Source organism: Notothenia coriiceps, unplaced genomic scaffold (genome assembly GCF_000735185.1).
Source record: "Notothenia coriiceps isolate Sejong01 unplaced genomic scaffold, NC01 NC01_scaffold00008733, whole genome shotgun sequence".
Taxonomy (NCBI): domain Eukaryota; kingdom Metazoa; phylum Chordata; class Actinopteri; order Perciformes; family Nototheniidae; genus Notothenia; species Notothenia coriiceps.
The window spans coordinates 149,239-176,589 of NW_011341434.1; the positions used below are offsets into that span (position 1 = coordinate 149,239).

At 39.7% G+C, this 27,351-nt stretch overlaps 1 protein-coding gene and 1 long non-coding RNA gene across 2 annotated transcripts in view; one reads left to right on the forward strand and one right to left on the reverse strand.

The window, feature by feature from the left end:
• Positions 1-12,841, forward strand: part of LOC104944739 (hematopoietic progenitor cell antigen CD34) — a 17,834-nt gene extending 4,993 nt beyond the window's left edge. The window contains exons 2-8 of the mRNA XM_010770312.1: positions 4,949-5,056; positions 5,599-5,855; positions 6,537-6,629; positions 9,107-9,227; positions 9,348-9,400; positions 10,115-10,264; positions 11,250-12,841. Coding sequence (XP_010768614.1) covers positions 4,949-5,056; positions 5,599-5,855; positions 6,537-6,629; positions 9,107-9,227; positions 9,348-9,400; positions 10,115-10,264; positions 11,250-11,438 — 971 coding nt within the window. The 3' untranslated portion in view covers positions 11,439-12,841. The remainder of the gene's footprint in view (positions 1-4,948; positions 5,057-5,598; positions 5,856-6,536; positions 6,630-9,106; positions 9,228-9,347; positions 9,401-10,114; positions 10,265-11,249) is intronic.
• A 5,191-nt stretch (positions 12,842-18,032) lies between these two features.
• On the reverse strand, positions 18,033-24,969 carry LOC104944740 (uncharacterized). Its single transcript, XR_798260.1, has 4 exons — positions 24,681-24,969; positions 23,031-23,097; positions 22,786-22,858; positions 18,033-19,042 (listed from the first exon to the last, which is right to left on the reverse strand). It is a non-coding gene; the product is annotated as an uncharacterized lncRNA (long non-coding RNA).
• Positions 24,970-27,351: the final 2,382 nt, after the last annotated feature.

Sequence of the window (27,351 nt, forward strand, 5' to 3'; positions counted from 1 at the left end):
GGGGGGGGCTGTGGGGTGAAGCATTTCAAGACCGCAGCCGTCATTCACAGCAATCTAGTGGGGAAATCTTCTAGAGAGCAATGAAGTCAGGGCCGGGCTGTATGACATATGGAGTCAGGGCCGATTAGGTTTGCCGTGTTTGTGCGCTGATAGCAAGACTCACGAATGATGACTGATTTCTTGGACGCTTTCTGAGATTACACACAAAGAAGGAATAGAAGTCAAGTCTGTTTGTTGTGCAAGGGTCAGGGGGTGTGAGCTGATGTACAGTATGTTTCAGTGGAATGGTTTCAGTAGAATCAGTGATTCATCACCTTTACCTGTGGTTATTGTTGAGTGTGCAAGAGGATGGTAGTGGGGAAGTGAGGTGGTGAACAGGGGTCGGCAACAGGCGGATCGCGGTCCGGATCCGGACCCGGACCTATAATCAATACATTAATAGGGGATTTCAATTTTGACGGGGCAATTCTATTTTAACCGCCGCCGACAGGGGGCGAAAGAGACAAGTGAGCGATACAGGGAGAGAAACACAGAAGAAGAGACGAGAGCGCGGCAGAGAGAAGCGGAGAAGAAAATAAGAGAATAATTAGCGATACAGGGAGAGAAGCGGAGAGGAGAGTGAACAGGCGTGTTAGCGGCAGACAGGGAGAGACAAATAATTACACATGGCGCTCTCCAAGAAGAGGAAAGTGGACAGTGAGAACAGAGCTTTTAACCCTGAGTGGACTCATTCATGTTCATCCTGCCCACTGGGTGCACAGAACCAGTGTGTCTCATTTGTTCAGAGACCGCGCTCATTAAAAGTGCCAAAACGCCACTATGAGACAAAACACAAAGTGTTTGACCAAACATTCCCTATCAAGTCAGAACTGAGGTCACTAAAAATAAGCAGCCCAATATGATCAGTCCACCAGGATCAAAATTAAAACTAAATATCGTTCCAGGGCAGGTTAACCGAGGCTAACCAATGAGCACCTGCATGTGTGTATGAGAACGGCCCTGACACCATTTTAACCCAGATTTAAACTCCTGGCAGGACAAGCTCCAGCTCAATTCTCGCACTGATTTAAAAAAAAGTGAGTGATGGACTGCAGTGAGAGGGAAAGAAAGAGAATCTTTAAAACTGTTAAATTGTTATGAAAGACTGATATTGTTCTATAATCGGCTGAAACAGTTAAGTCATGATGTGAAACGGTTAACAAAGAAAAAGGGAAACTCAAGCTGCTGCTACACTTTATTTTATTTATCTAAAATTAAGCACTTTTAAGATGCACATATTTTCAAAAGCTATTTTATTTATTTTATTTTTTAAATGCAGCCCGAGAGGAACATTACACATATCCACAGCATTTACTGTATATCTGTATAGTTCAATGTTAATTGACAATAAATATTGTTTATGAATTGTACTTTCTTTATTTGGCAGTCAGTTGTTGATAACATGCAGACATTGATAAAGCTACAGGCTACTTCAATATATATATCACTAATTCATAAAGAAACTTAGACATTTTGATGTTCCGGACCTTTACATGGGGAGATTTTCTCTTACTTGACCTCGTTGAATTTTAGTTGAATATCCCTGGGTTACACGGACAGGAAGTGTGCTGAGCAGGGCAGCAAAAAGCACCAAGACACCTCTGCAACAACAACAAACAAAGTTAGAGTTCAAGGCTTCAATTTCATTAAAAAGACACCAGTAAACTGCATGCAGTTCCCCTTGTCTTCAGAAACACTAAAACATCATTAGAAAAGTAGCAGAACTTCATGGTTGTTGTGCAACGAGCGTGAAAAACTAATCTAGAGTTGGACTGAAATTGCCTGAATAAAAGCAAGACTGGAAGCTTTCAAGTCTAGAAAAAAACAAAAACAATAAAAGGGCGGTGACTCAGATCTTACCGCTTCTGCAAATGTTTGTCATAAGTGGCAATTATATGCAGAGGTTTCATTCCATCTGAGCTCTGGTGTGTCAGGCAAGTGTCTGTCTGTAATGAGTGATGAATGCTGAGAATGTTTACTGGCTGTGTAGCAACAAAAAGACACATGGTGTTATTGTGTCTGAAGACAAATAAGGATGATTTGCTTTATAAAAATTAAGCAGCCCAGTGTTACAAGAGTGCTTGAGATGCCATGACATAATAAGCTAAATACTTGGGAAACATAGTGATCTTTTACAGTTTGGATTTGAACAATTATAATCTTCCAAACAGGTTATACAAACAGGGAAATTGTGTTTCATATAATGCCAGTTTGATTGTGGTTCTCTCCATTTTAAAAAGGAAATGTGAATTCATTTCCTCTCACTCACCACAGCATCTCCCCAAAATCCCATCAGAGACTCCCCAAAACCCTAAACTGTAACTGTAAACTAAAACATAGCCATCAGCATCAATCTTGAGGCTTTATTATTTTACAACAACACTGACATAGCTTTACTCCCCATGCTGCTACAAATCACCTGATGACAGAAAGTGATCACAGAGGCTGAAACAACACATTTCAGCCTCTGCACTCTAACACTCCTGTGTGTCACATTTGTATGGAAAACCCTGATTTATGCAAGACCATGTCACCCCATCCTTTCCGGTAACATAAACAGATAGACCACACAGGGACGGTGAGGGGTGGCAGCTGTAGGCTACAGGCTGCAGACTCCAGGTCTAATGGACAGACTTAACAAGGTTAGGGAGTCCTTGACCTGTCGCTGGTCCACACCCACGCTAATGCTCCTAATGGTAAACTGGAGTCGGGGAGGATTGTGGGACGAGGCAACATTCTGACTGCATAGTGAAACCTGACCATGTGTACCACAAAGCTTTCTGGGCCTTTTATTGTGGGCTTGACAAGGGCAAGAAAGTAAAAACTGCTTTCAAGGTCAGTGGCTCTGATGCATTTTCTCATTTATTTGAACCAGTTACAAATTGTAGACTTACTTCACCTGTTAGACACAGTATGACAGACAGCTGCAGTTGACAGTTGCTGGCACTAAAGCATGCCAAAAGACCTCCTGGGAGATTATACTGCCCCATGTGCTAGCACGGCACACACACTGTTTACTATGTTCTGGTGGCACCTGCCTGTCACAATGATTTATCTGAGGAAGTCAGTGGACATGTGTCACAGTGCCACCACTGTATGAATGTATGTGCTTCAAGTGTGAACATCTCAAGTACTGACTAGAGACAAGCGTAAGGAGACTATAGTATAGGGTGTATCAGAGGTAAAAAGCTATATTGTACAAGGAAGGTGCAAGAGGAAAAACATGCTTTGTTATGGTGTAAAAGTGTTTAAATAAGTTGTAATTTAACACAAGAGGCAAGCAGTCAAGGAAATATCAATTTGAAAACGCTGAAAATGCTAATCTGTTCTACATTTCAAACTATTAAAAATCTATGTTTCAGTTTACCTCTAATTTACAGTACATGGTGGAAATATCTTACACGGAATGATTATAAATAAACATATTCACTACGCAAAGTGAAAAACAAAGACAGCCATCAAATCAATCTTGATCAGATCAGCTATGTTTGCTAGGAAAGTGTGTGCACATAAAAGGAATGTGTGCTCTTTTGTTAACATAAAAATACTTGCACAGAAAAAGACACGACGGCTAAAAACAGTGTTGTAAACAAAGTATGAATGGCAGTAAGATTTATTACAACAGGGGGCAGCAAACTTGGATTAATAACATGAAATCAATCACAAACTCAAACTGGCAGCCAGTGCGGGAACCATGGTAATGAGATCTGCAGAGGTAAGGCATTATGGGAATGTTTTGAGAGTGAGGTAATGATGTTGTTCATAGACAGAGAGAGGGAAATCTGGGTAAAAGAAAAGCATGCTGGGTATTCTGGTTTGACTCTTGGATCCTACACTTGCAATTTGACATGTGGAAATCAGAGCGATAAAGACTCAGCTCATTAGCTCAGCGGCTGCAGGGTGTGGTGCACATTTGACTCATTTGCACGGAGAATGAAAATGTGCCCTGAAAGTTATCCAGCTTATTAAAAACATTGCAAGTTGAAGTAATTTACAGCTGAGAGAACCTGACTAGAAATACCCTATCACGACTTTGATTTAGTGTTGCAATTTATCAAGGACTCTCCCCAGAGTCATACGGATCCCTGACAAATGGAAAATTGTATAAAGGCATATTACATCATTCAAAAAAATTGGAAAGAGTTACGTTTCCAATGGCATCATTACCTGGCACCTTCCAGCGGCACATTTCATCTGCACATTCAACTGGAAAACAAGACTACTCAAATTAATATATTTCAGCAACTTATTTAGTTTATCACAGGATCTTTTAAAAAACCTCAGGGGGAGAACGATTCTATTTCAAAGTAAATAAATGACTTCATGATGTGATCCATGGTTCTGAGCAGATCTGTTATCTATTGCAATAAGATCTTTGACCTAATCTAACATCACTGTAGAGCCTCGAGGGACTGAAATCTTCATGGGAGCACACCAAAGAGCATGATCTCATGCATTAGAAGATAATTGATGTTACAATAGCACACTGGTGAAAACTACCAACCACCTAAGCTCTGAGCTAGTACCTCACATAACAACGCTATCATGTTATGGCAGCAGAACTGAGTTGAAGTGGAATCACACCTTCTGAGAAGCTGGACTTGAGTAGCTAGTAATACAAAATGGAAAAGTGCGCTCACCAGCAGCAGCAAGTGCTCCAAGCGGAGAAATTAGAGCTCACCGTTAGACTTGCACCAGTGATAATGAGATCTCACTTTGGAACATGTGAGCTAGCCGTCTGCAAATTACTCACATCCTTTTCCAAGATGTCTGGACTCTGAATTGAAAAAGTCTTGCCACGATTTAAAAGACCAATATGCTACTTGTTGAATGTTGAATACAATAGTATAAATATGCTATTGTGTTTTTTCAAACAATGTGACATTACGCTTTATTTTTGATTTGACAGGAGGAGTCACAGCACAGGATCCAGAAGTTGTAACAGGGACGTTGGCGCCTGTGTTAGCAATGGAGCTCGCACGAGGAGACAGGGATCCAATGACATCAGAAGCTACTGGTAAGAAACACTGACCACAATTATTCATAGAAATACTGTGTATTTTTTCTCTATAGATTGATGTGTCAGCTCGAAAGAAGAACATTGAAAGAACATCAACCTATTTTGCTTGCACACTATAGAACATAAGTCAATAAAAATATAGTTTGACAGTCAATCCATGTGTGTGCTGCAATAAAATCGATTCATTATATCCTTAGACCTTCTTCTGTAACCACAGCCATCAGCCTCTGCCAACAGGCAAAAGATTACCAACACTACAAATGTATGCTTTGATGATGTGTAAAATAGATAAAAAGATAAGAAAGAAATTCTAAAAACATGTTGTAGAAACTATACTGTTTTGCCAAAGCCTGATCGATTCAAACTCTTCAAGTTGTGGTCTGGAATATATCAACGTTTATTGCAGGCCCCAGGTTGCATGAGTAGTTGGTTGCTTATTAGTTTATTATCATGTTTCACTTATTGTACATCACCTGTACAAAAACATCTGAAATGCCACGAATCACAAATTAACATCTTAAGTGGATTTATTTTTTCAGAGTCAGGGGATCCACAGATCCAGGTTTTCCCGAGTCTATCTCCAGTGAGTGAAGCGACTACGCCAGCAGTAGCAACACCGGCAGCTACACCAGAGGCCATCGACAGTAACGACAGCAGCCATGTCGATACAGAGAAGTCAACAGACGATACACCGGAGTTTACGGTTGAGGAACATACTGAGATGCCCAAAACGGAGGAACCAGAGACCCCAGCACATGTGCCTGCCAGAGGGGACGGCCCCGACAATGTACCACAGGTAAGACAAAGAAGTCCTTTCAAATCCCTCAGTCTGTCATAAAGTTATTTAGATATTAAGTCCCTGGTTTGTAATATTCACTCTGGATATACAGTTTGTGCACAGAAACATGTCCTATGATAGTAACCAGTACAATCAAATACTAGTGCTATATTGTCTATTTAGTCTTCACTATTATACACTTTTTAGCTATCACATTTTCAAATGTTTAAATGGCATTAGGGTTTTGGTTTCAATGGTCTGCAAAGGCTAACATCCCAAAGTTCACGCCAGAGGGAGTTTCCCTCCAACACACCACCCCCCTGCCTGAAAGGTCTTGATTGTAGTCCTTCGCGTTTCATTTGGCTAGTGTATGTGATAGGGTAAGGGATAGGATAAGGGGTTGACCAATCACAACAGAGCCGGCCAGCGAACCAATCAGAGCAGTCTGGGCTCTTGTTTCAGACAGAGGGTGAAAACAGGTGCTGCAGTATGAGAAAAATAAAGACCTTTTGAACATTAAAGCTTGTCGACATGTCACAGTAGAGGCACAAAATACAAATATGAACCTGAGAATGTGCAATGGGCCCATGGAAGTCATTTTGGTTGTGTCTCTGTCTGTTTGTATGAAATGTTTTGTTTCTCTTTCAATACTTAGAACAATGCTAAATAAATACCATGTATTATTATTTCTATCTGCAGCCGGTGCCCAAGGAAGATGTTGTCTGTGTCAGCAAAGAGGCGGTCGAGGACAAAAACTCTGTCAGTCTAAAACTCAAGGCCTCCTCCAACTGTGTAAGTTCAGAAAGCACCTCCTTCTGTCTGTTTATGTGTACCTGCTCTTTACAGTAAAGGTGGTCTGTGCAGCAGAAATCTTACAGGGCCGTATGATCGCGGGGTGCAAAATGTTCTTGCACATGCATGCTTCCACACATACCAACAAAGTACACAGAAGAAAGTAAAATAGTCTCTAGCTTAGTTTTGATGCCATTCTGAGTTGGCCATGAGCTTAATGAACATAAGCTCAATAGGAATATATTCCTTATTTATGACTGTTTCTTCTCCATTTCCCATAAATCAGTGAAGCTCGAGAAAATCCAACATTTTTAACATAGTCTTCTTTTGTCGGGTGGAAAGTCCAAGAGATTCTTCTTGCATTAGGCAGGGTATGGATTGAGCTGTGAGGGCAGAAGGAGGGGAGCACCATGGGTGGGCTCAGTGCTGCCGTAGAATATGTGATGTACAGAGGCCTGGCATCGCAGTGTGGAGGCGTTTATGTTCAGAAACACACATTCCTCAATTTCTCAGGATAACAGCCTTGAGTTCTACAGGAATCATGGCACTCATGTCGATGTCTGCAACCACTTGATGCAATTTCAGCTCATGGAGAAAATACCTTATTTATCATTTAAACAGTGTGTAAACAGCTGAAAAGAGAATACACAATAGAGCGGCCCTTGGGTTCTTAGTCATAAACATCAAATATAAGCAGAGAAGTCATATTTGTTTTTAAAATATTGAAAGGACTGGCTTACATTAAGTTATCCAATTTGGTATTTCTGACCCGAGACTGAGAAAGGATGATGGAGTTGTAAATAAAGCAGGTGTTGGTGATAGTGTTGCACGGTGTACCGATACTTGAAAGGTACCGCGATACCCTGCCGTTAAAAACGTTATGATTCCTCCATTTCATTAGTATCGGTACTTTAAGAATGACGGGGGAAAGTACTCCGGTGAGAAAGCGCTGTTTTAATAAGAGCCGTGTGTGGATCGATCACCAAATATCGATACTTCCGATATTACGTTTAAAAATATCGATACTAGAGCCAATAGGATCGATACTTTTATACTTTTTTTCCCGCGTCCTTTACTCGTCAATTTCTTCAAAAAACTATGTGCAAACGAACAAAAGTATTTGCTCTTTTCTTCTCTCTCCATGCTGTCCTCCTCTCCTGGAGGCTCGCGCAGCGCGCTCCCTGCCTGAACGCCGATTATCAAGCTGACTGACAGCAGCCGGCAGGACAGCAGCAGCCAGCGACTCGCGAGTGCAACACACACACGCGCATGATGGCTGAGAGAAAGAGCAGCGTTGTGTGGAGCAATTTCACAACTGGCAATTAAAACTTAGCGAACTGTGATGTGTGCAAGAACACAGTTCGCTACTCTGGCCACTTTGTATTGTTATTTTTCATGTTTGCACTTTAAATTTGCAAAAGTAAAACGTTTATTTGTCTATAAAATATCGGTATCTGAGATACTGGCCTGGAAATACTTGGTATCGGATCGAATCTAGATTTTGTGGTATCGCCCACCCCTAGCTTCCACTCCCTGCACTGCAGCCGTGCCTGCAGTCCCTCCCCTCTCGTGCACGCTCTAAGTTCCTCCCCTCTCTCGTGCACGCGCTAGCTGCCACAGCATGTGAGAAAACCTGAAGCATGGCTGCAACTGGGAGTGCAACTGCCGCTGCGCCTCGGCTTGTTGACAAAAAAGACGCCAGAAGCAAAATGTAATGTATTTTAGCTATATCTCTGACAGTGAGGGCAAGCCTACGGACACCACGAGGCCTGTCAGTAAGAAATGTATTAATTTGATTTAATACGAATTCTTGTCATTTATTTTATTTATTTTTCTCATTGTTTAAAAGTTTGTGTTATGGTTATGGTGTGAAATAAAGCACAATAATTACATTTAAGACTGTTACCCTTTTTTTAAGAAAAGTATCAAAAAAAAAAAAAAAATCTGAATCGCAATTCTTGACTTGGTATCGAAACCAAAATGTTGGTATCGTGACAACACTAGTTGGTGATAACTCAAATCCAGCTGTTTCCTTAAGAAATCCAGCTGTTTCTGAGCTCTCTTTGCACAGAGATCAAATACAGAGCTTCCTATGATAAAGATTTCCAGGAAGAGGTCACTGTGTCCTACCCATAGCTGTGCATCTAACAATCTGATCTTGGATCAATGGCTCCTACAGTGCAGCAGATCCTGATGTTTGGATTACAGATGATATCAGGGAAAAGGTTGTGCACCGGGTCGTGATAGCCCTTATCGGATTAAAGACAAAAAAAGATGAGGAAACAGACAAAGAGAGATAAGAGGCGGAGTGGAGGATTCAAGGCGTTATTGTAGGCAGCTATTGAGATTTGGAGAGAGCTTATTATTTGGGATAACTGTTGAATTTCACATTGTGCAATCTAGAAATTAATCATTTAAACTGTTCAAATGTTGAAACGAAAAATGTTTCAATACTAATCCTCTTTTATTCCTCGCAGGAAGACACAAAAAAGAAGATTGAAAGTGTTCTGCAGGAGCTGTGTGGTGAAGACTGTAAGCTAGAGATCTACCAGGAGGACAACACAGACGAAATCATTGTATCTGGGAAATATGTTGAAGGTGAGTGACGTCCTGTGGTAGTGAATATGATACAAAAAGATAAACAAAGTACTCATCATAGAAAAAAAATGTAGTTACAGGAAAACACTAACAAACATATTTTCTTTGTATTATTTGCAGATGATGTTGCAGGCATGGCTGAGAAGTTCAACAATGACAACATCAAAGACATGGTACAGTACCACGTATATTTTGCTATAGAAATTCTATTTATCATGTCCTGATTGTACACTAGTATAGTAGTGGTGTGGCATTGTGAATTATTCAGATCATTCTGGAACTGCAGCGTCATGTATAAGCTGGTATTCAATGTCACATATCCAGCTAACATCACACCATGCAATATAAAAGGGACATATCCACACGACTCAGCCACCGCATATTTTCTGGTTGCCTAACAATCAAACTAGACAGGGGAATATACTGGGGAGAAGCAAAAGCACTGGCTGAGTGTGAAGACTTAAATCCTCAAGCTGCCAGGCTGTCAGTTTGAGTGACAAACAAAAAGCCCACAAACAGACCATTTGTCAGCTGCAAAGCATTTTCTCTACTACCCTGGGAGCAATCTTGGGTTATGGGTGTGCCTGTCACACCCCTCTGCCTCTTTGCATTCCACATGCACTACATTTCAGTTTTCACTACACATCTTCGTAAACAAAGCCATTGGGTGGGGTCGTTTCCTTTCTAGCTTTAAGACACGATAGATAACATTAACCGGATAATAAGATTTCCTCCTGCTGGTATAACAATGTACACCCTAACACCTTTTTGTGTACGTCATGTGTTCATGCGTGTCGGATACAGTTTTTACCTAGATGGGTTTCAAGGACACACAAACACAAAAAAACACATGACTCATGTTTTTTCGTTCTGGTTTTTGTCCTCAGACGGATGTGGAGGAGGCTAGTCCTCGTTGGGGGAAGAGCTCTAAGCTGGTTCTGGTTTCCTTGCTGCTGGCTGGCTTGTTGCTGGCTGCTCTGCTAGTAGCCGGTTACTACCTCAAGACCCATCACAAGAACTCTAAAGGAGTCAGACTGGTGAGTGGATTAATGGAGGTGTCATTGTTAATGCATTCTGAACCAAAAATCTGTAGTTGTTTATACTTGGGGAATCATTAAAGTTGTCCAAGACATCATTGTTCATCATCTGGTTTAAGTTATTATACCAACCCGACTACCTTTAAAATAAATCCCACGTAGACATGTTCTTTCTATCCTGTATTGCCTTTGGTGCTTAAACTGTGTGGAGAATAACATCATGTGTGGCAATTACCTTTACTGACCTAAGCTTAAATAATTTGGCCCCACAAGATCCAGTTCACTTAGGAAATTGAAAACCGTGATTGTGTACATATGGATTTTAGGTCAAACTTATGGTTATCCTATGGTCAATTCCTCACTCAAGGGAGGACATGCTTGACTCACATGTCACGTTAACTCAAAGCTGCATTGGTGCTTTAAGCTTTTTTCTACTCCAAATCCCATTCCAGGGGGCAACAGATGGTTTTAGTTTTTACTAAAGCTCATGACATCACTTCTCAAAGCGTTTACATATGGGGGCACACCCATATGACGGTTAGGATGAAAGAGATTGCTGAATTGCCTACTCTTGTTGTCTTATTTATTGAATAAGTGTCTGGCAAGGGAATTAAATGTTATCCCCAATTTTCTTGCAGAAAGACAAAGCATATCCCCAAACTTTAAAAGGTCCTTAACCAAAGGTTCAAGGGTTTGTTTCAGCTAGAACCAAAATGAAACAACAAACATGCATGCACATTGTTAACCACCCAGTAGTAAAACAAATTACCAAAATGCTTCATTCACTGTGAGTGCTCACAGATGAAACCATTAAACCTCATTAACAAAGAATGCATTGGTTAAACGCCCAAAACAACTAATTTTCAACAACACCCTTTCTTGCTTTTTTTGGCATGTCCAAGTTGACAGTAAAACTAAACTTGTTGGTTTTAATGTGCATCTTTAACGTGTATGAGCTCTGATGGTCATGTTTCTCTTTCCCTAGGCTGATACCTTCCAAGTGGATGAGGAGAACCAGGCTAACACCCTGGTGTCAGTGGCCCCTCTACCCCAGGAGCCCGTCGACAAGCCCACCACCAATGGGGAGTCTCCACCAGAAAATGGGACCAACCCCGGACCCACCACTAACGGACACTCTGCCACCCAGGCCCCGGTGGCTGACACGGAGATGTGAATCTCGACACCCATGACATCCTGTTCTACCCATCACCCACCAGGACACACTACCCACAAGCCCCTCTGCTGCCTCAGAGACTGTCAACACTGACACAAATTCAACAAGAATCCACCAATTACATTCACCTCCCCTCTTCCGTACTGCAAATCTCAAGACAATGATGACAACAATGATGAAGCTCATGACTATGATGACGATATTGACAATGCCTGTAATGTGAAAAGTTAGGGATCACTGGCCTTTGCTGGTATCAAGAGGAGCCTACATATGCTGTGTTTGGGACTGAGGCTGCTCAGCAGGGAGCTGACTGGGATTTGTTAACTGCCCTGACTTCCATCTAGTTGTACAATCATTGTAGGAAACCCAAATAATGCCAAATATGTGCTGTTGATTCCCAACAAAGAAGGAGCCAATGCTCTATTGTGTTAATGCACAAATGTGGTGCAAGGAAACCATTGAAGCCAGGCAGTTGAATGAAGACCAGCTTTTGTACAGTTTTTAAAAAAGGACTGATGCTCACTGGATTTCTATTTTTTTTGGATTTGTTCTTTTTCAGGAAATGATGTTTTCTTTTCCTTTCTATTTGCCTCGACCTTGTTAAGACCTTTAAAGTGTGATATGGGCAAAAAAGGGAAAGAAAAAAACATACATTTTCTATTTACTGAAAGTTTTCTATATTCAGATTGTCAAACTGAAAAGTGTTAAAAATACAACTGCCATTTTTGTAAAAGGAATTTCTTGTTACCGTTCTTAACCATTCTTTAAGTATTAGCAATGTACAACATAGATAAATGAGACGGCAAGCATATTCTTTGCTTTTAGTGATGATTAAGTAATGCTACAAAGTTATTCATAACATGGAAATGTCAGCAGAAAGCTATTAGTATTTGCCTCAATGCTTTAGACTGATAAGCATAATTAACAACATGACGTTTAATTGGTCCAAATTTAATTGGGAAAGGTCAGAAAGTACATTTCTATTTTTGTGATATTGTGGTGATTTCATGATGACATTAGTGTACAGTTCTAGTTTTTCTATAAACACATTGAAAGTTTACTCTCACTATTGTCTTTCTGAATGAGAAGGAGCAGCAGCATTTTGAAATTCAGAGAAAAAGGGAAAAACACGGAAAAACTAACTTTTAAAGAGTTTTAAAGTTGCGAAACTGATATATGAAACTGCCATTACAATTCGACACAACATAAAGCAGGTTCAGCATTCCCGAGTTAGACTTTATCTCCTTGTTGATATTAAACCTGTTTTACGTCTGTGGTACACAATTTTTAGCTTCTCTATGGAACAACTGGCTGCTTTCGTAATGTACTGCATGTGTAAATAAACCTGCTTTCTATGTTAGTATTACCTGTGCCTGACTCATAAACTGTGATTGTTGACAATATCTTTGTGGGTCGTCTTAAGTTTGATTCTGTGGAGCTTACTTGATTTTTGAACTGAAACATTTAAATTCATACATACATCAAAATTCCTCGACCCTTTTTTTCACATTATGAAATGTTTAGCTGTACTCAGGAATGTACAGCATTTACATTTGTTCTGTATATTCAAGATATGTGGTTTCCAATGGTTTTTAACCCAGCTACTTGGTATCTGTTGTCTACCATCTAAACATAAGATGTATAGAAGAACTACATACTCATTATCCTTAACGACCAGTCAAACAGAATAAGTCCCTGGCTAATTTAATCTATTTACTATTCTAAAAACAATAGACAAACATCCAATCATGCAAAGCAGTAGGCTCCTGGTTGATTTGATAACTAAATTATAATTTATTACGAGTCAACACATTTTTATTTAATTTCCAAAGGAAATGAGAAATGAAATGGGCTTGGATTAAAATGGACATTTGAACTTGTCATTCCTAAAATGTAAATGATATGAAGCACCGATCAAAGAATATTATAGAAACACTGGAACAAGAAACCTTTCTTTTCTCCCACGAACCAAAGGTTTAATTACGCATGGTTTTACAGTCATAGTTTCCATTTATATGAAAATCAGTCATTTGACTAATGCAGAGAAGTCAATAGCCCGGAGAACTGATGAGTGTAGTTTGAATGTTTATTATGAAAAAACAAACGTGCTATTCAAAACATACCATTAGCCAAATATGTGTCAGTCTAAAGAGCTCAATGTTCATACAACACTCTTTAAGGATTGGCAAACGGCAGTTATATTGTATAACGCATATATGGGTTTGCGCTTATATAATGCTACAAAGTCAGTGACAAAGGAAGCTTTTAATAATACAAATATCAATATCAGAAACATTTTGTCTAGTAGAGTGGCATAAAATATGCAACTTAACATGTAATGTTGTCTTTATTCCATTATCTAGCGTTAATGGGTATGACAGCTGTTTTGGAATGACATGATTGTTCGCAAACAAATTCAAGGCAATCAAGACTTTCCATTAAGCCTATTGTATTCATTTGAATGCCCTTAATTTGTATCCGTACCTGTATCACCTGGGTATTTTCATAACAGCCTAGAATGCACTGTGATTGGGTGCTTGTTGCTCCTTCCAGTGTACATAAGACCCTTGACAAGAGATAACTCCACAGACTGGAACATCAACTCAATATGGAGCACATATGCACAAGTGCGCTCAGGCTTCTCATCCTTGCAAGTGTTTTCAAGTTGGACCTCTGTGGGTGGAAGTATGTCGATGTAAGTATGACATGGTCAGAGGCCACACAATACTGCAAAAATCATTATATCGATCCGTCTTCAATCTGCAACCAGGTGCAACATGATCAACTTATGGCGAAACATGAAACTTACATGCGTAAAGATGCGTGGATCGTATCCTACCAAGATGTTGACGGAACGTGTACAAAATTGGAACATTGGTATGCAGTTCGAGTTAGAACCATTTGTGTGGTACTAACTGAAAAAGGCTGGCTCAAAACGAATTGTAACCAGAAATACCCTTTCTACTGCTATAATGAAGAACTGGTCTTGGTGAAAGAAAAAAAGACGTGGGAGGAGGCGATGGAGCACTGTCGCTACCAACACACCGACCTGGTGAGCCTCAACACAGGAGATGATCTGGTTCAAATCCTGCAGACCAGCGCGGAAGCCCAGACAAACCACGTGTGGACCGGAATGCGCTACCTGGCGGGCAGCTGGCTGTGGGTGAACGGGGACAACATGACAAGCCAGGCATGGGGCAAAGAGGGGCCACCCCAGTGCCCCGCCTGGACTCACCACTGTGGGGCCCTCGCACGAGAGGAAAAGCACCTGGACAGCTGGGACTGTGCAGCCAAACTCAACTTTGTCTGCTTTTAAAATACTTGGATATATCTTGATTAGCATGGAAATATAGAAGTTATAGAGATATGTTGGTGCATTATAAGGATATCCTAGTATGTCCCACTCATTTAGAAAGATATAAAGGTAGTCTAATGTAAATGTCAGAAAAAGGCAGCATATTATTATATACCATACTTTTCTTATCCTTTATAAAATGGATTGCTTAAGTTGTCCTTCATATATATATCAGTGTCAGGGAAACTCATTAAGAGATGAAATTGTTGTGATTTGGAAATGTAAACATCATGTTTATTGGTAAACTATTTAACATAAATGATCAAATGGTTTAATTGTGACTCATTACCTGCCTATGACATTTGTTATGTACATTTTTTTCCGAAGACATACTCATTCAACCAATGTCCTTATGATTGGTGCAAATAGATACAAAATATTCATGAAGGCCACCTACTGTTTTCATGGATAAAAATAGAAATAGTAAAACATCTTCTAATTGGTTCACTGACATGACAACTAATGTTACTTTGGTATACTTTCACCAACTAAATATTATCGACATCATACAGTATGCCTTTTCAGCGTTGTCATGTAACAATTGAATATCCTTATATAAAACCTGTTTGTGTTCAATCTGTATCTTAACAACATGTTCTAATGCAAGAGTGTTTTGTGCCAAAAAGGCAATGACCTATGCACTCCCGATGGCTGTGAAGCAGATTCAGTCACACAACAAAATGTCAAAAAGCCACACGTCCTTCTGGGTGTTGATATTCTGGAGAGGGAATGTGTGTGTGTGAAAAGTATGTGTAGGTGTGTGTGCACAGCTGATGTAGCGGCAGTAAATTAACAGCTGCTGTCATTCTAGCTGATGTGACCTTTTTCAACCCTTGTTGTTACACCCTGACAGCACATACATGTCTGCTGTTACGGTTCACTTACCGAGCCCACTGGGCTAGAGGCTTCTGCCCAGCTGAGTGGGTGCAAAGGTCAGCGCCGTGTTTGCTGATAGCCGCTCGGGAATGACTCTGAACATGGCTGTATCGCTCCATCGCTGAACTCCTGCAACAACAAATAATATCCAAACATATGAAAATGTCAGTGCTTAAAACATCAAAGATCACATTTGCCACACAATCAAGGACAATTTATTAGCATTATTTTTTACTATAGGCTACCTGGGCAACATTTTTTCCACTAATTTGGTGTGCATATCTTGCTTAATAAAACTTTAACATGCGGACATCATACCACTCTACTAAAACCCCAAACTTGTCACAACATAACAAAATATCAGGTACATCTGTCATACAATCCTAAAAAAAAATGTAAAGCAATGCAATGCATTGAATGCAATGTATAACCAGTTGTGGAAAAGGTAATTAAATCTTTAATTTGCAGTTAAAAATGTGCCATGTTAAAAGTACAGACATACTTGAAGCAACATGTACTCAGGTGCTAAAATGAATAGTACTCTTTATCCAGAATAACCCTTTCAGATTAATAAGAGACCATACAGTATGCTATGCTACACATATTATTGGTTTAATATACCACAACAAATTAGCATTTAAGTCAAGTTGAGTTAACCACTTTATATGGAGAAGATAGTACACAACAACAGTGCACATTTCATAAATGTATCTTTAAAAATGAACCTCCTATAAAACAATTTTCAAATATAGTTGTTGGTTAAAAAGGAGGCTACAATATTCTCATTAAGTAAAAAGTATCTCAATTAGCCTACGAATACAAATTACTTTTCACTGCAGCACAGATGAAAAGTAAATAGTCACTACTCACTAACACTTTCACAGCATGCAAAAACAACCTGGAGAGAATGAGTTTGGGTAGAGATAAACTTAGTATTAATTGTTTTCCCAGTCAAGAACACCCCAAACTAAACACTGTATCTCCACCTACTGGGAGTCAATCGTAATTTCAACTCATGGTCGCTGTTGAAAAAATATCTGATTAATACCAGAGAGGTCTAAATACTCGAAACTGAGCTCACGTGGTGTTGTTTTCGGCCTGGGAAGTTTATAGTATGTGCTCGGTGTTTACCTGCTAAAACAGTGTTGCTAGGCGACTAATGGAACCGCTTGTTCTCTTGTCAAATACTTTTAAGGTTGAATGCATTTTAAGCCAAGCCAAAGACCAAAAACTTGTACTTAACTAAAATAACACTACAGTAGTTTAATCATGTACTTACTTGAGAAGAAGTGTGTGTGTCAAGGTACGACGGGCACACCTGTGATTAAGGTTCTCTGATCTGAACTGGAGGCTCGGCTGATATCCCGCCAAAACGTGATTGACGTAATGTGCCAATTACCGTAAGGGGTGAGAACGTCACTGACCGTAAATTACACTGACATAATGATATCGGTTCTTATTATACATCCTTGGCACTGCGAACGACAAAGCAACAACTCGATGTATGGCTTTGTCGTTGCTACAGCTCCGGAAAATTAAGAAACCACTAGAAAATGTTTCTTAAATCTCAATCTCTACATGTATGGCAGCCATTCCGGTGTCTGTTGCATTCCAACACTGAGAAATGTTGTCAGTAGTTTATGGAATAAAAAAAACATGTTAATTTTACTCGAAGCCAACATAAATAGTACAACCAGATAAACTGATAATGCTGCAGTGGTCTCTTAATTTTGTCCATAGCTGCATATGCTCTATCTATGCCATGCAATAATCTATAATGGATCAGAATCAGAAATTAGATAGGTACATAGGTTACACATACTTGGTGTCATGGTGCATAGCTACAATATAAAACAAAAAATATTTAAGGACACTGTAATAAAATATAGTTAAATAGCAATAAAATAAAGCAGTAATTTACAGTGAAATAGAGAAACTAAAATAGCACAATTCCCCCGAAAACCTGTGGCCATTTATCTCTTCTCACAAGTTGCATTCAGTACAAGTAGGCTAGTAGTAGCATAAATAGGATTATAATTATTGTAGAAGCCTAGTATGGGACAAATTACTATATTTAGGCTAAATCATAAGTAGGCCTACAACATTATGTAGATATGCTATAAACCGCGTCTTCAAATATTTATATAATGTCAATTCAGACAATTTCCCTACCAAATTAAGAACATGGTCATGCAAAAGAGCAGTCAAAAAGCATACAGCTAAACACACACTTATATTAAGCTTAAACCATAGACATGGCTTTCTTAAACACATCCACTTTTCCAATCCAACTGTTTGTGTTGCACTGTAAGGTTACACTGCCATCTGCTGCAACAAAAACGAAACTACAATTTAGACGCTTTTTATTTTTTGTCTCGTCACCTCACAAATTGATGCAGGTTCTACGGATTACAAAACACTTGTTATACAAGAAAAGTAATCACATTGCCATAATGAATATACAATACAAATATGGCTGTGACAATGTCTATTAAGAAGACACACTATCAATCACAAGGGGATATAGTGAGATCAGAAGTAAGAATTGACAACAGTAGATTATACATAGCATAAAATTAACCTTTTGGGCAATGACCTAGCCTATTTAAAATAAAGCAATGACTTCTGGCTTGATATGGGTTGTAAAAAGTTCAGAACAATTGTTCTATCCGTGTTGGATGTTTCCTTTTTAATGAATTTAAAAAGGCATGATTAAAGAAGAAGGACTTCAGTTTCTAATCCACACGAACATTATGTTATACAGGTACATACAAGTAGGCTACACACAGTTGTTTACAACATGCACATACTGTATACAAATACACACAGCTATTATGCACACATGCACATGCATTGAGATGTACACATTTTCCGTAGGCCTATCGGATTTTTTCATTTCTTATTAGACCTTTTTATTCCTCGGGTTGGAACAGGTTCCTATAGGTTGCTTTAGAATATCCTAATGTATTACACTATGTGACTGTCGACAGGCTGGGGCCCTTATACATAGAAATGTTTAGGCTACTCTAAAAAAAAGAATATCAGAGTCTTGCACGACATGTGGAAGCTGCGTCAAATGGAGGTAGTTTACGGTAAAAACGGCGCCCTTTTACCATGTGATTTCACCGATGTTTGTAAACATGCGTCAACCACATGTGATTTTGACGATGAGGAAATAGTGTCCGGCCAACCAGCGGCCGGGGGTGTATCAGGGGCGGGGTTCCAGTGTTGCGCTATGGAAAATCGTACAAGAGATACAGAGTGATAAACGTGCCCTCCGAGATTGATAATAGAGACAATAAGGCTGAAACGGGAACGTAGCAACCTGAGGACCGGGTCTGAGAGGAACAAGCCGGGAAATGGACCTGCCCGCCTAGGAACAGAAGGGGAACATGAATGGGATAAAACACGTAAGTCATTTATGTCATTAGGACGAGAGGATATACATAATGCTGCGTATGGTGCGTAGAGAATACCACTATGCTTTTCATAACCACTCAACAACTGGGTGAATAGGTAATAAAGCGAGCCTAGTGGAGCTGTCGTAAAAGTGCAAAGAATATTGAAAGCAATAATATAAAAGTCAAGTGTTTGCAGGGAAACAGGACGCAGGGAGTTGTTTATGAAAAAGCCTGATGAAAAGTGTGTTCATCATCGACATGACAACAGGTAAATTTAACTGCGTCAGTGAGAGGGACCGACACATGCAATCCAGAGGGACCTTCATCTGCGATGGTGGAACATGCTGTGACGGTGTGAAAGCGATGTTGTTTCTGGATCCAAACCTTGCTTCGGGGCTGATTGTAATGATAAAACAAAGGTGTAAACAAAGCGTAAAGTCGGTGGGGATGGCGTGTGAAGGGAGAGCTCGGAATAGGATGCTGCGCAAGAGGTGGATAGTGCGTAGCAAGAGATGGATAGTGCGTAATCCTGTTGTGGAAGGAGACGACGATGTTATGCAGTTCATATTGACACGATCATTCAACTCCTCATTTATAAAATGTTATTAGAACGAAGGTGTCCTCTTTCTCTTTATTTTTTTTAGAAATCAGGATAAAGAGACTTTCCAAGCATAGTCACATATTGACGCACGGAGGGTTGTGCTGTTGCTTGCGTAATTCCAGAGGAAAACTTAGAGCAACACAATGGTGACGCAGCTTGCTTTATCTTTGAGATGTCAAACAACATTTGCTGCGTCACCGAGATCCCAGAAGGTCCTTTATAGTAATTCAGGCTTTTTATTGCGCACTTGATATGATGAAAACAAGCTCATTTCTTGAACATAGGGGGGGCTATTGAGTAACAAACACTTGAGAATGTATCATCAGCTGTGAAGGGATGTTGACATCCAGGTATTCGTCATCTATAACCTGAATACTTACTGTTTTATTTTATTTTTCTATCTAGGGTCTATTTTATGTCATTTTACACAGATGACGAATTATGTAACTACAATACATGACACAAAGCCTTGAGCTTTCTCTGTTTTGTGAGCTGTTGTTGCTGTGAGAGAACCATTTAGTGGATTTGTCTCCCTTTACTAGATCTTGTAATGCACACCCGCCAAAGCACAATAGGACACTGAAACGCCTGATGGGATGTTGCTGGCCTCTGGCTCTCGTACATTTCCAGTGACCCCAGTGAGGGGAAGGCCTCCTGCTGCTTACCTGCCAGAAGGGTGCGGGAGATAAAGTGATTCGTCACATCTTAGAGCGGTGAGGTGAACATGAGGCACACAGGAGGAGCAAACTCCCTCCTGCCAAGCGGATTTGTTTGGTCAATGGGTGAATCAGCAGTCGCTTCTCGCGTTGCTAAACCACTGGCAAGAAAATGGAAAGAGAGAGAAAGCCTGAGAGAGAAGGGGAGGGGAGCTTTATTAAGTGTAGTAAATACAAACTTGACTCTTGAGGGAATGTCACTATGGTAGTTTTAAAACAACAGGTAAAGGTCATGGGAGGAAGTACAAGCTGATCTCTTAAAGAGTGTCAGGGGTGGCTTTACTGCAGCAACAACATCCCGTTTGCTTATTTGCATTATATGAAAACCAAAACTCCTGAATGTTTTTTTACTGACAACCATATCCTCTGCAGTTGTGATGTTATCATGCCTTTGGAGGCTGACCAGTAGAACAAGTGACCCACTTTCACAAAGAAGAAAACGTGACCTCAGTTATTTTGCCATTCTTTCAGCGAGGGGCGCTGCCTCTAAAGTCAAACAAACAGAGGAGCCCAGTACAAGTGGGCTAAATGTTATGCACTCTACTACTTTATTCAAAGTTCTTGGACATATTTCACAATAAAAACAAGCCCTGCTTTATCAGCTGAAGCTATTGCAATTCAGCAGATGTTGTTGAAGCCAAAACTAGATGCAGAGAGGAGGGGCCGCATAAATATACTGACCCATATGTTTACAGCAGGGGGGCAGCATTACCTGTACCCCACATACAACTTCAGAGGAAATGGTTAGCGACCCACTGCCTTTTAAAAACAAATTCCTCCTTCACACAGATTATAGAATAGGAGGGGGCGCAGAGCCAAGAGATGACGGAGCTACATTTAAACTCGGAGCGCTGCCGGCCTTGCTCGATGACGATGTATTAATAGACAAGTGTGTATCGTTAGCAGCTCTCCACCTAACAAGCTGCAAAAGTTTGTACAAAACGTCTGTAGTCTCCTGAAAGGTAGTTACTATGTTCTGTAAATATTTCTTAAAGATCTACAGTACATAGGAGATTGGAATAGTGACAATATTATTGTAAACCTGCCTAACCAGACACCTTGATGCCACATTTAACATCTTTATGTACGCATTTATCTCTAGTTATTTACCTCATAAAGCTGCACGTGTTATCAGCCACACATCTAATATTTCCCAACAGGCAGCGTGGGAGCCAGAAGAGGGTGACAACATGCAAATCAACCCTTCCATCTGTGGCCTTCCAGTCTATTTCCACCCATCGCGCGAAAGATCGAACAAACAAAGCATTCGGCTCATCTGAACATGTTAAGGCTCCCTCGCCTGCGAACATTTCGCAATGTGTTGATGCAACGTAGAAGGAGATATACGAGTTATTACAAGATCAAAACATAATTGGTACTTTTAGGACCTTTGTAGGCAAAAAAGTATGTGCAACCTTTGGCTTTGATTGGTCCAGTCAATTACCGTTTAAATATATATTGTATAGTACTCTTTCTTTGTGAAAATGTTGAGTGGCGTTATAAAAACACATTACCTCAGTGAGTTTGCTGCCCCCCCCCCCCACACTCTTGATAAATTAGGACCTGTAATCTGTAAGAGGATTAACCACCTACCCTGTGAACACATGCACCCTAACCGACGCACGCACGCACAGTCACACGCAAACCAGGCATTTTGTGTTCTTTTTACGTCGCCTTCCCTAATATGACCCGACCCAGTGTCTCCCTGTGACACAGTTGGGCTGCCTGATTCATTCGCAGTTATTATATTATTGTTGTAAACGAACTGAATATTTTTTTTTATCCTTCTTCTAAATCAGATACATTAGCCAAATGTATTTGTGATTGTAGATTTTTTTTCATGGATTACCTTCCTTAACATTGGACAGTGCTCACAGTTTGATACAGAGGCTCTACATTACACTAATTGTTGCTTTATCTATTTATTTATTTTTTAAAAGGGGGCAATGTGCCTTTAACAAGCAGTAGATAGTCAGGTGACTTGGCGGAAAAAATGCTACGATGCAGAAAGAAGTTTCTGCCCACTCAGTAGTCGGAGGAAAGCGCTTGCAGTTAAAGAGCAAGAAAGCTTTAGACACCTTCTCAAGTAGCAGTGTTACACAGGGGGAGTCAGAAAAGCAAAAACAAGGAGTGGACAGACAATGCTGTTATTCTGTAAGCTTGCACTGCATTCTTTTTTAATACTGAATAATCTTTATTTAGTGCACGTTGTTAAAACAATGATGAATCATACATGCCCAAATGTGATCATCAGTGTTGGATATATAACCAATCAGTACAGCTGCTGTTATTTTCTAAGCCAAAACATTAAAGTAGCAGTGAAGAGGATTAGGTCGTGACAGACAGGCAAATTGTCCCCGAAAGACACATGAATGTTCTGGATTAGTTGCTACGTCACCTTTCCCCATCAACAGGACAACAGTGTCTGAGACGCTGACAAGGCAGATAACAGCCGTCCTTTAATACCAGACCTGCAAATAGAATCCAGTGAGTTTACCACATTAGTTGTCTGCGTGTGTTTTCATTTCAATAAAACATAGGAACAGTAATAGTGACAGCGGTAGTCTTGAATGAGCTCTCTATAGACATTCTGCACTGCATGTCTCAGCAGAGAAAACAGGGGTTCATGCTAATGATCCTTACCTATTTCTGGAGCTGCTTTTTTCTGCTTCTTGCACCACAGTCAACCCCGCTAGGACCAGGAACAGGCCTGGAGGCGGAGCCAGGAGAGGACACTTTATCCTATTGTGCATTACAAAGAAGTCTACAGGGAGCTGCATGGATCTATTTTTCCACAGTATGATTCGCTGACAGTTTTTGTTGGAGTTCATCTCTGGTGCCAGTCTGCTGCCGCGTCCTTTCTTACTCTGAGATCTTGATCATCTGATGCACTTATGCAAGGCACTGAGCTGCTGTGTCACTCTGCAGGATCTGACCATGACTCAGTGGTTCTTCGGCCAGCAAAGCGTCTGCATTGACGTCTCGGTTTACGCCTGTCTCTCTCTTTGGAAATGACTGTAATTGTTTTCAAAGGATAATATGATCAGCGCAAATAAGCGCCTATATAAATATACTTTAATGTATCAATCTACAGACTTAAACATGATTTATATATATATGTTGAGTTTTCTGACTACCTGCCTGTGTTGCATCGTTTGTTAGGTTTACATGCTATTACCATACCTTGTCTCATGTACATGTTCCTTTATCTTCATTGGTATATGTTGTTGCAGATGATGGCTCTATATTAAGGATGGTATTGCTTTAAAGCATATTCATCTCAACGAAGCAAAGCAGTGAGAATATTAAGCAATAAAAGTATAGTAGTATAAATTGCATGACATTCCTTCACACATGGATTTACCATACTGTAACCTAACCAGGGGTCAGTCACTATTATTGATAGAATAAGATCATTTTTGTTGGTAGAAAGCTTCAACATATTGATTGAATTAACTGTAGTAACATTGAAGAGTCCCATGTTTTTAACCCACCATAATGCAAGTGAAGCAATGAAAGCAACATGTTCAAAAGTTATTATTGAGTAATGTTTTTTCTTCTTTCTAATTGCAGGAAAGGACATGGCCTCAGAATGCAGTTTTTCTTAAAAACATCTTCTCCAGGGAACTGGTTTCGGATGGTGTTTTAGAGTTTAAAATATGATCTAGCACCATTTGAAATCGGTGTTCTTGAGAGGGAACCGACTCCAGGAAGGACGACAGTGACCACTTCATTCACAAGTTGCATCACTAGGATTTCATTATGGTGGCATTGTTTTCACTCAATATTTTACAAACCATTTTCAGATGTGTTATGCCATCAGTCAAGACAATCCATTTATATGATTATGTGGCCACTGGATAAGTCCTTTATTAGCTTTTGCTCCAATAACCAGAAGAAAAAAGGGTGTTGGACGTCTAAATCTCCTGAGCAGCTGTCCGCCCCTCTTACCAAGGCTGACCGTTTTCGTCTGGTGTTCAGAGTTTCCATCATGTCTAGCACCATTTGAAATCGGTTAAAATGTAGAGGGACTATCAACAAAGCTTGGCTCCAGCAGTTGCATGATGGATTCCCTAAAAGTACCAGAAGATGGCAGCAATGAGCTACGATCCAAGGCTAGCGTGTTTGTTTTTTTTAATTAGAGAAGGAGTGAAGGTTTTACCAGATAACCCTGATCCCTGTTCCATTGAGTTCCTTTTTGTTAGTCTGTTGCACTTTTAAATAATTCAGTTTCTTCTATAATCATGTTGCTGTCACTCAGCCGTGTCGCGTGCAAGTTCCAGATATAGTTACCTTGTCCTGTAGGTTTCCTCCAGGAACAGATGGAAGCTGGTAACAAAGAAAAGATATGGTTAATGCTTCAGTAGTTCAGAAGTTGTGAGCCGTTTTCACAGCTGTCAAGTTCTGATATTCCCTTCATACATTTAAATCTAGAAATAGTGCACATTATTTGTTGAATTAACATTTGTTGGCCAAATTTCCTTACTTTCTGTTTCATTCATAAATAAAAAAGTGGTCAAAGTTGTACAGTGTTTTATTTATCTCATTAAATGAGGCCGTTTTGGCTGACTATGTAATACAAATGTAGCTAATAAACTATTTATGTTTTATATGATTCATGTTTAAGTTTGAGTTTATTTTTGTATTATTTTAATGTCAGCACCAATGTCATCTTTTCTTCGATAGCAACTACTTAAGGTTTTTATTAAACCATTTCCAATTATAACCCATAGAACCCATAGGTCACAGAGGCAATTATTTTGAGTTTTGGCACTTTATTAGTTATGTAATCTTGTAATACATGCCTGCTTTTACCCATATGGTTAAGGTTAAAAGGCAGGTTGATTGACAAATCAATTATGAATGTACATTTAGTTGCAATTTTATTTGGTGAATTTGGCTTAAACTAATGCATTCCTGAAATGTATTTTCCCTTCATGTATATTCTAATTTATTTTTAGTGTTGAATTGTAAAGCAATGGATTTGCTCTGCCCATTCATATCAACAATGGTAGGTCAAATAACAGAAAAACAGCCAAAATACTATTTCAGTTGATATTCACAGCATTTTGCATCTCTGTTGCAATAAATATCAGATATGCCATCATGTTTAGCATAATGTGATACTATGTACAAGTAGTTAGCTTAAGGAATTCTTAATGTCTACATAAGTAACCATAACATAATATGCAACCACAGAATCACACAATTTCAGATGAGGAACATTTTCTATTTATCGGCTGATATGGACCTAATTTCTATAGAGTATCAAAAGAAACTGAAAAGTCACCTTACACTTTCTCTTTTGACATTTTCTCTAACTAGAGAGTAACAGTGCCCAAAAAAAGGGTTAACTGCAAGTAGCCGTCCACTGCAGCTCGAATGACTCCCCACTACCTACTGACCTTCTCAATAAGAGTGACAAGTGTTGGGGAGCTAAATAGAAAAGTCTTAAAATAAAAAAATTCTAGACTTGACCAGGGTAAAAACCTTCACCCCCACCATGTCTTTATTTTTATCTCTGGTGTCTGCAAGAAGCCAACCTGGCGAATGGGTAATGATTTATTCTTAGGAGAGTCAGTTGCTATATCAACAATAAACAAGAAAATCCATGTCCATTTCCTTGTAACAAATGTGAGTCATACGGCGTGTCTCGAGTTAGCATGACATCAGCAGTGGCATCCCTTCATGATCCACCCAGCTCTGCTTCCACACGCCCTGTCTGCTTCACTGTAATGTGGTAAGTGTGACTGTGTCTATGGTTGCGTAAAGCACTTTCTGTATTTTCCCTTGACCTCAGCTGATGTGGGAGGAGGAACAACGATCAAAATGATAGATTGGTTATAGTAAAAACAATAACTGAAGATTTAAAGTGAGATTGTGTGAGTTATGAAAGAAAAAATAGCATGCTTATGAGTTGTATTCATGTGAATTCAAATTTGTGCTGATACAGCCCTAATTCTATGACCACCAGTGCTTAGGGTGGCTAAAGTCAGCTAACTTTAGATATTAGAGTCAGATCACTAACCTAACTGCTATAAAGGTTTGGGTAGAGTTGATTAAAACCAGATTGTGTCAGTAAATAAAAAAAAGGGAGGTGTTCACTGTTATTGTATATGGGCATTCCTGGAAGGCATACATAGTGTTGCACACGTTTGTAGTTAGAGTGACAGAAATGGTTGGATACATTATTAAGTGGGTGTGAATATCAGATTTTCCAAAGTAAAGGAAAATGTTACAAACAGCTTTTATGTTAGGGAGGACATCTTCCTTTTCATATTTGTATTTTGTGCCTCTACTGTGACATGTTTCCATGCTTTAATGTTCAAAAAGCTCTCTATTTTTCTCACTACCTGTGCTGCAGCACCTATTTTCACCCTCTGTCTGAAACCAGAGGCCAGTCTGCTCTGATTGATTATCTAACCAGATCAGTTGTAATTGGTCAACCACCTAGTACCTAGCTCCTTATCTTATCACGTTCAACGTGTAGCGCTAACCAATAGAAGCCCAAGTGTTACTGATGTCATTGTGTAACATCATTAAACAAAGGAGTCCAATCCAGGGGTTTCAGTCAGGGGTGGTAGAGAAACTCCTTTAAATGTGTTGTTTTCTGTCATTTGTTTTTATAGTTGAAGAGGTCACTGTTAAGCAAAGGTTACACCCACTAGTATTAAGTGTGGACTGCGAAATTCGGAACCGCCCTATACTTCACCTCAACACTTACATTTGTGTTGCTGCATGCAGTTATTGTCAGCAACATGTCTACATATTAAGCGTTAGTAAAGGTTCTGTTCATGTATTTACTGGTGTGGAAGCAGGCTGCTCATGACAATACTTATAATCCATATTGTTGAAGATGCTTACAGTAAGAACAGCTGTATGGAAAGCATGTAAACATTTACATTAACATGACTGCCACACTGATGGTACGTTTAACATATGTTACTGGTCTAACCCTGAGGCT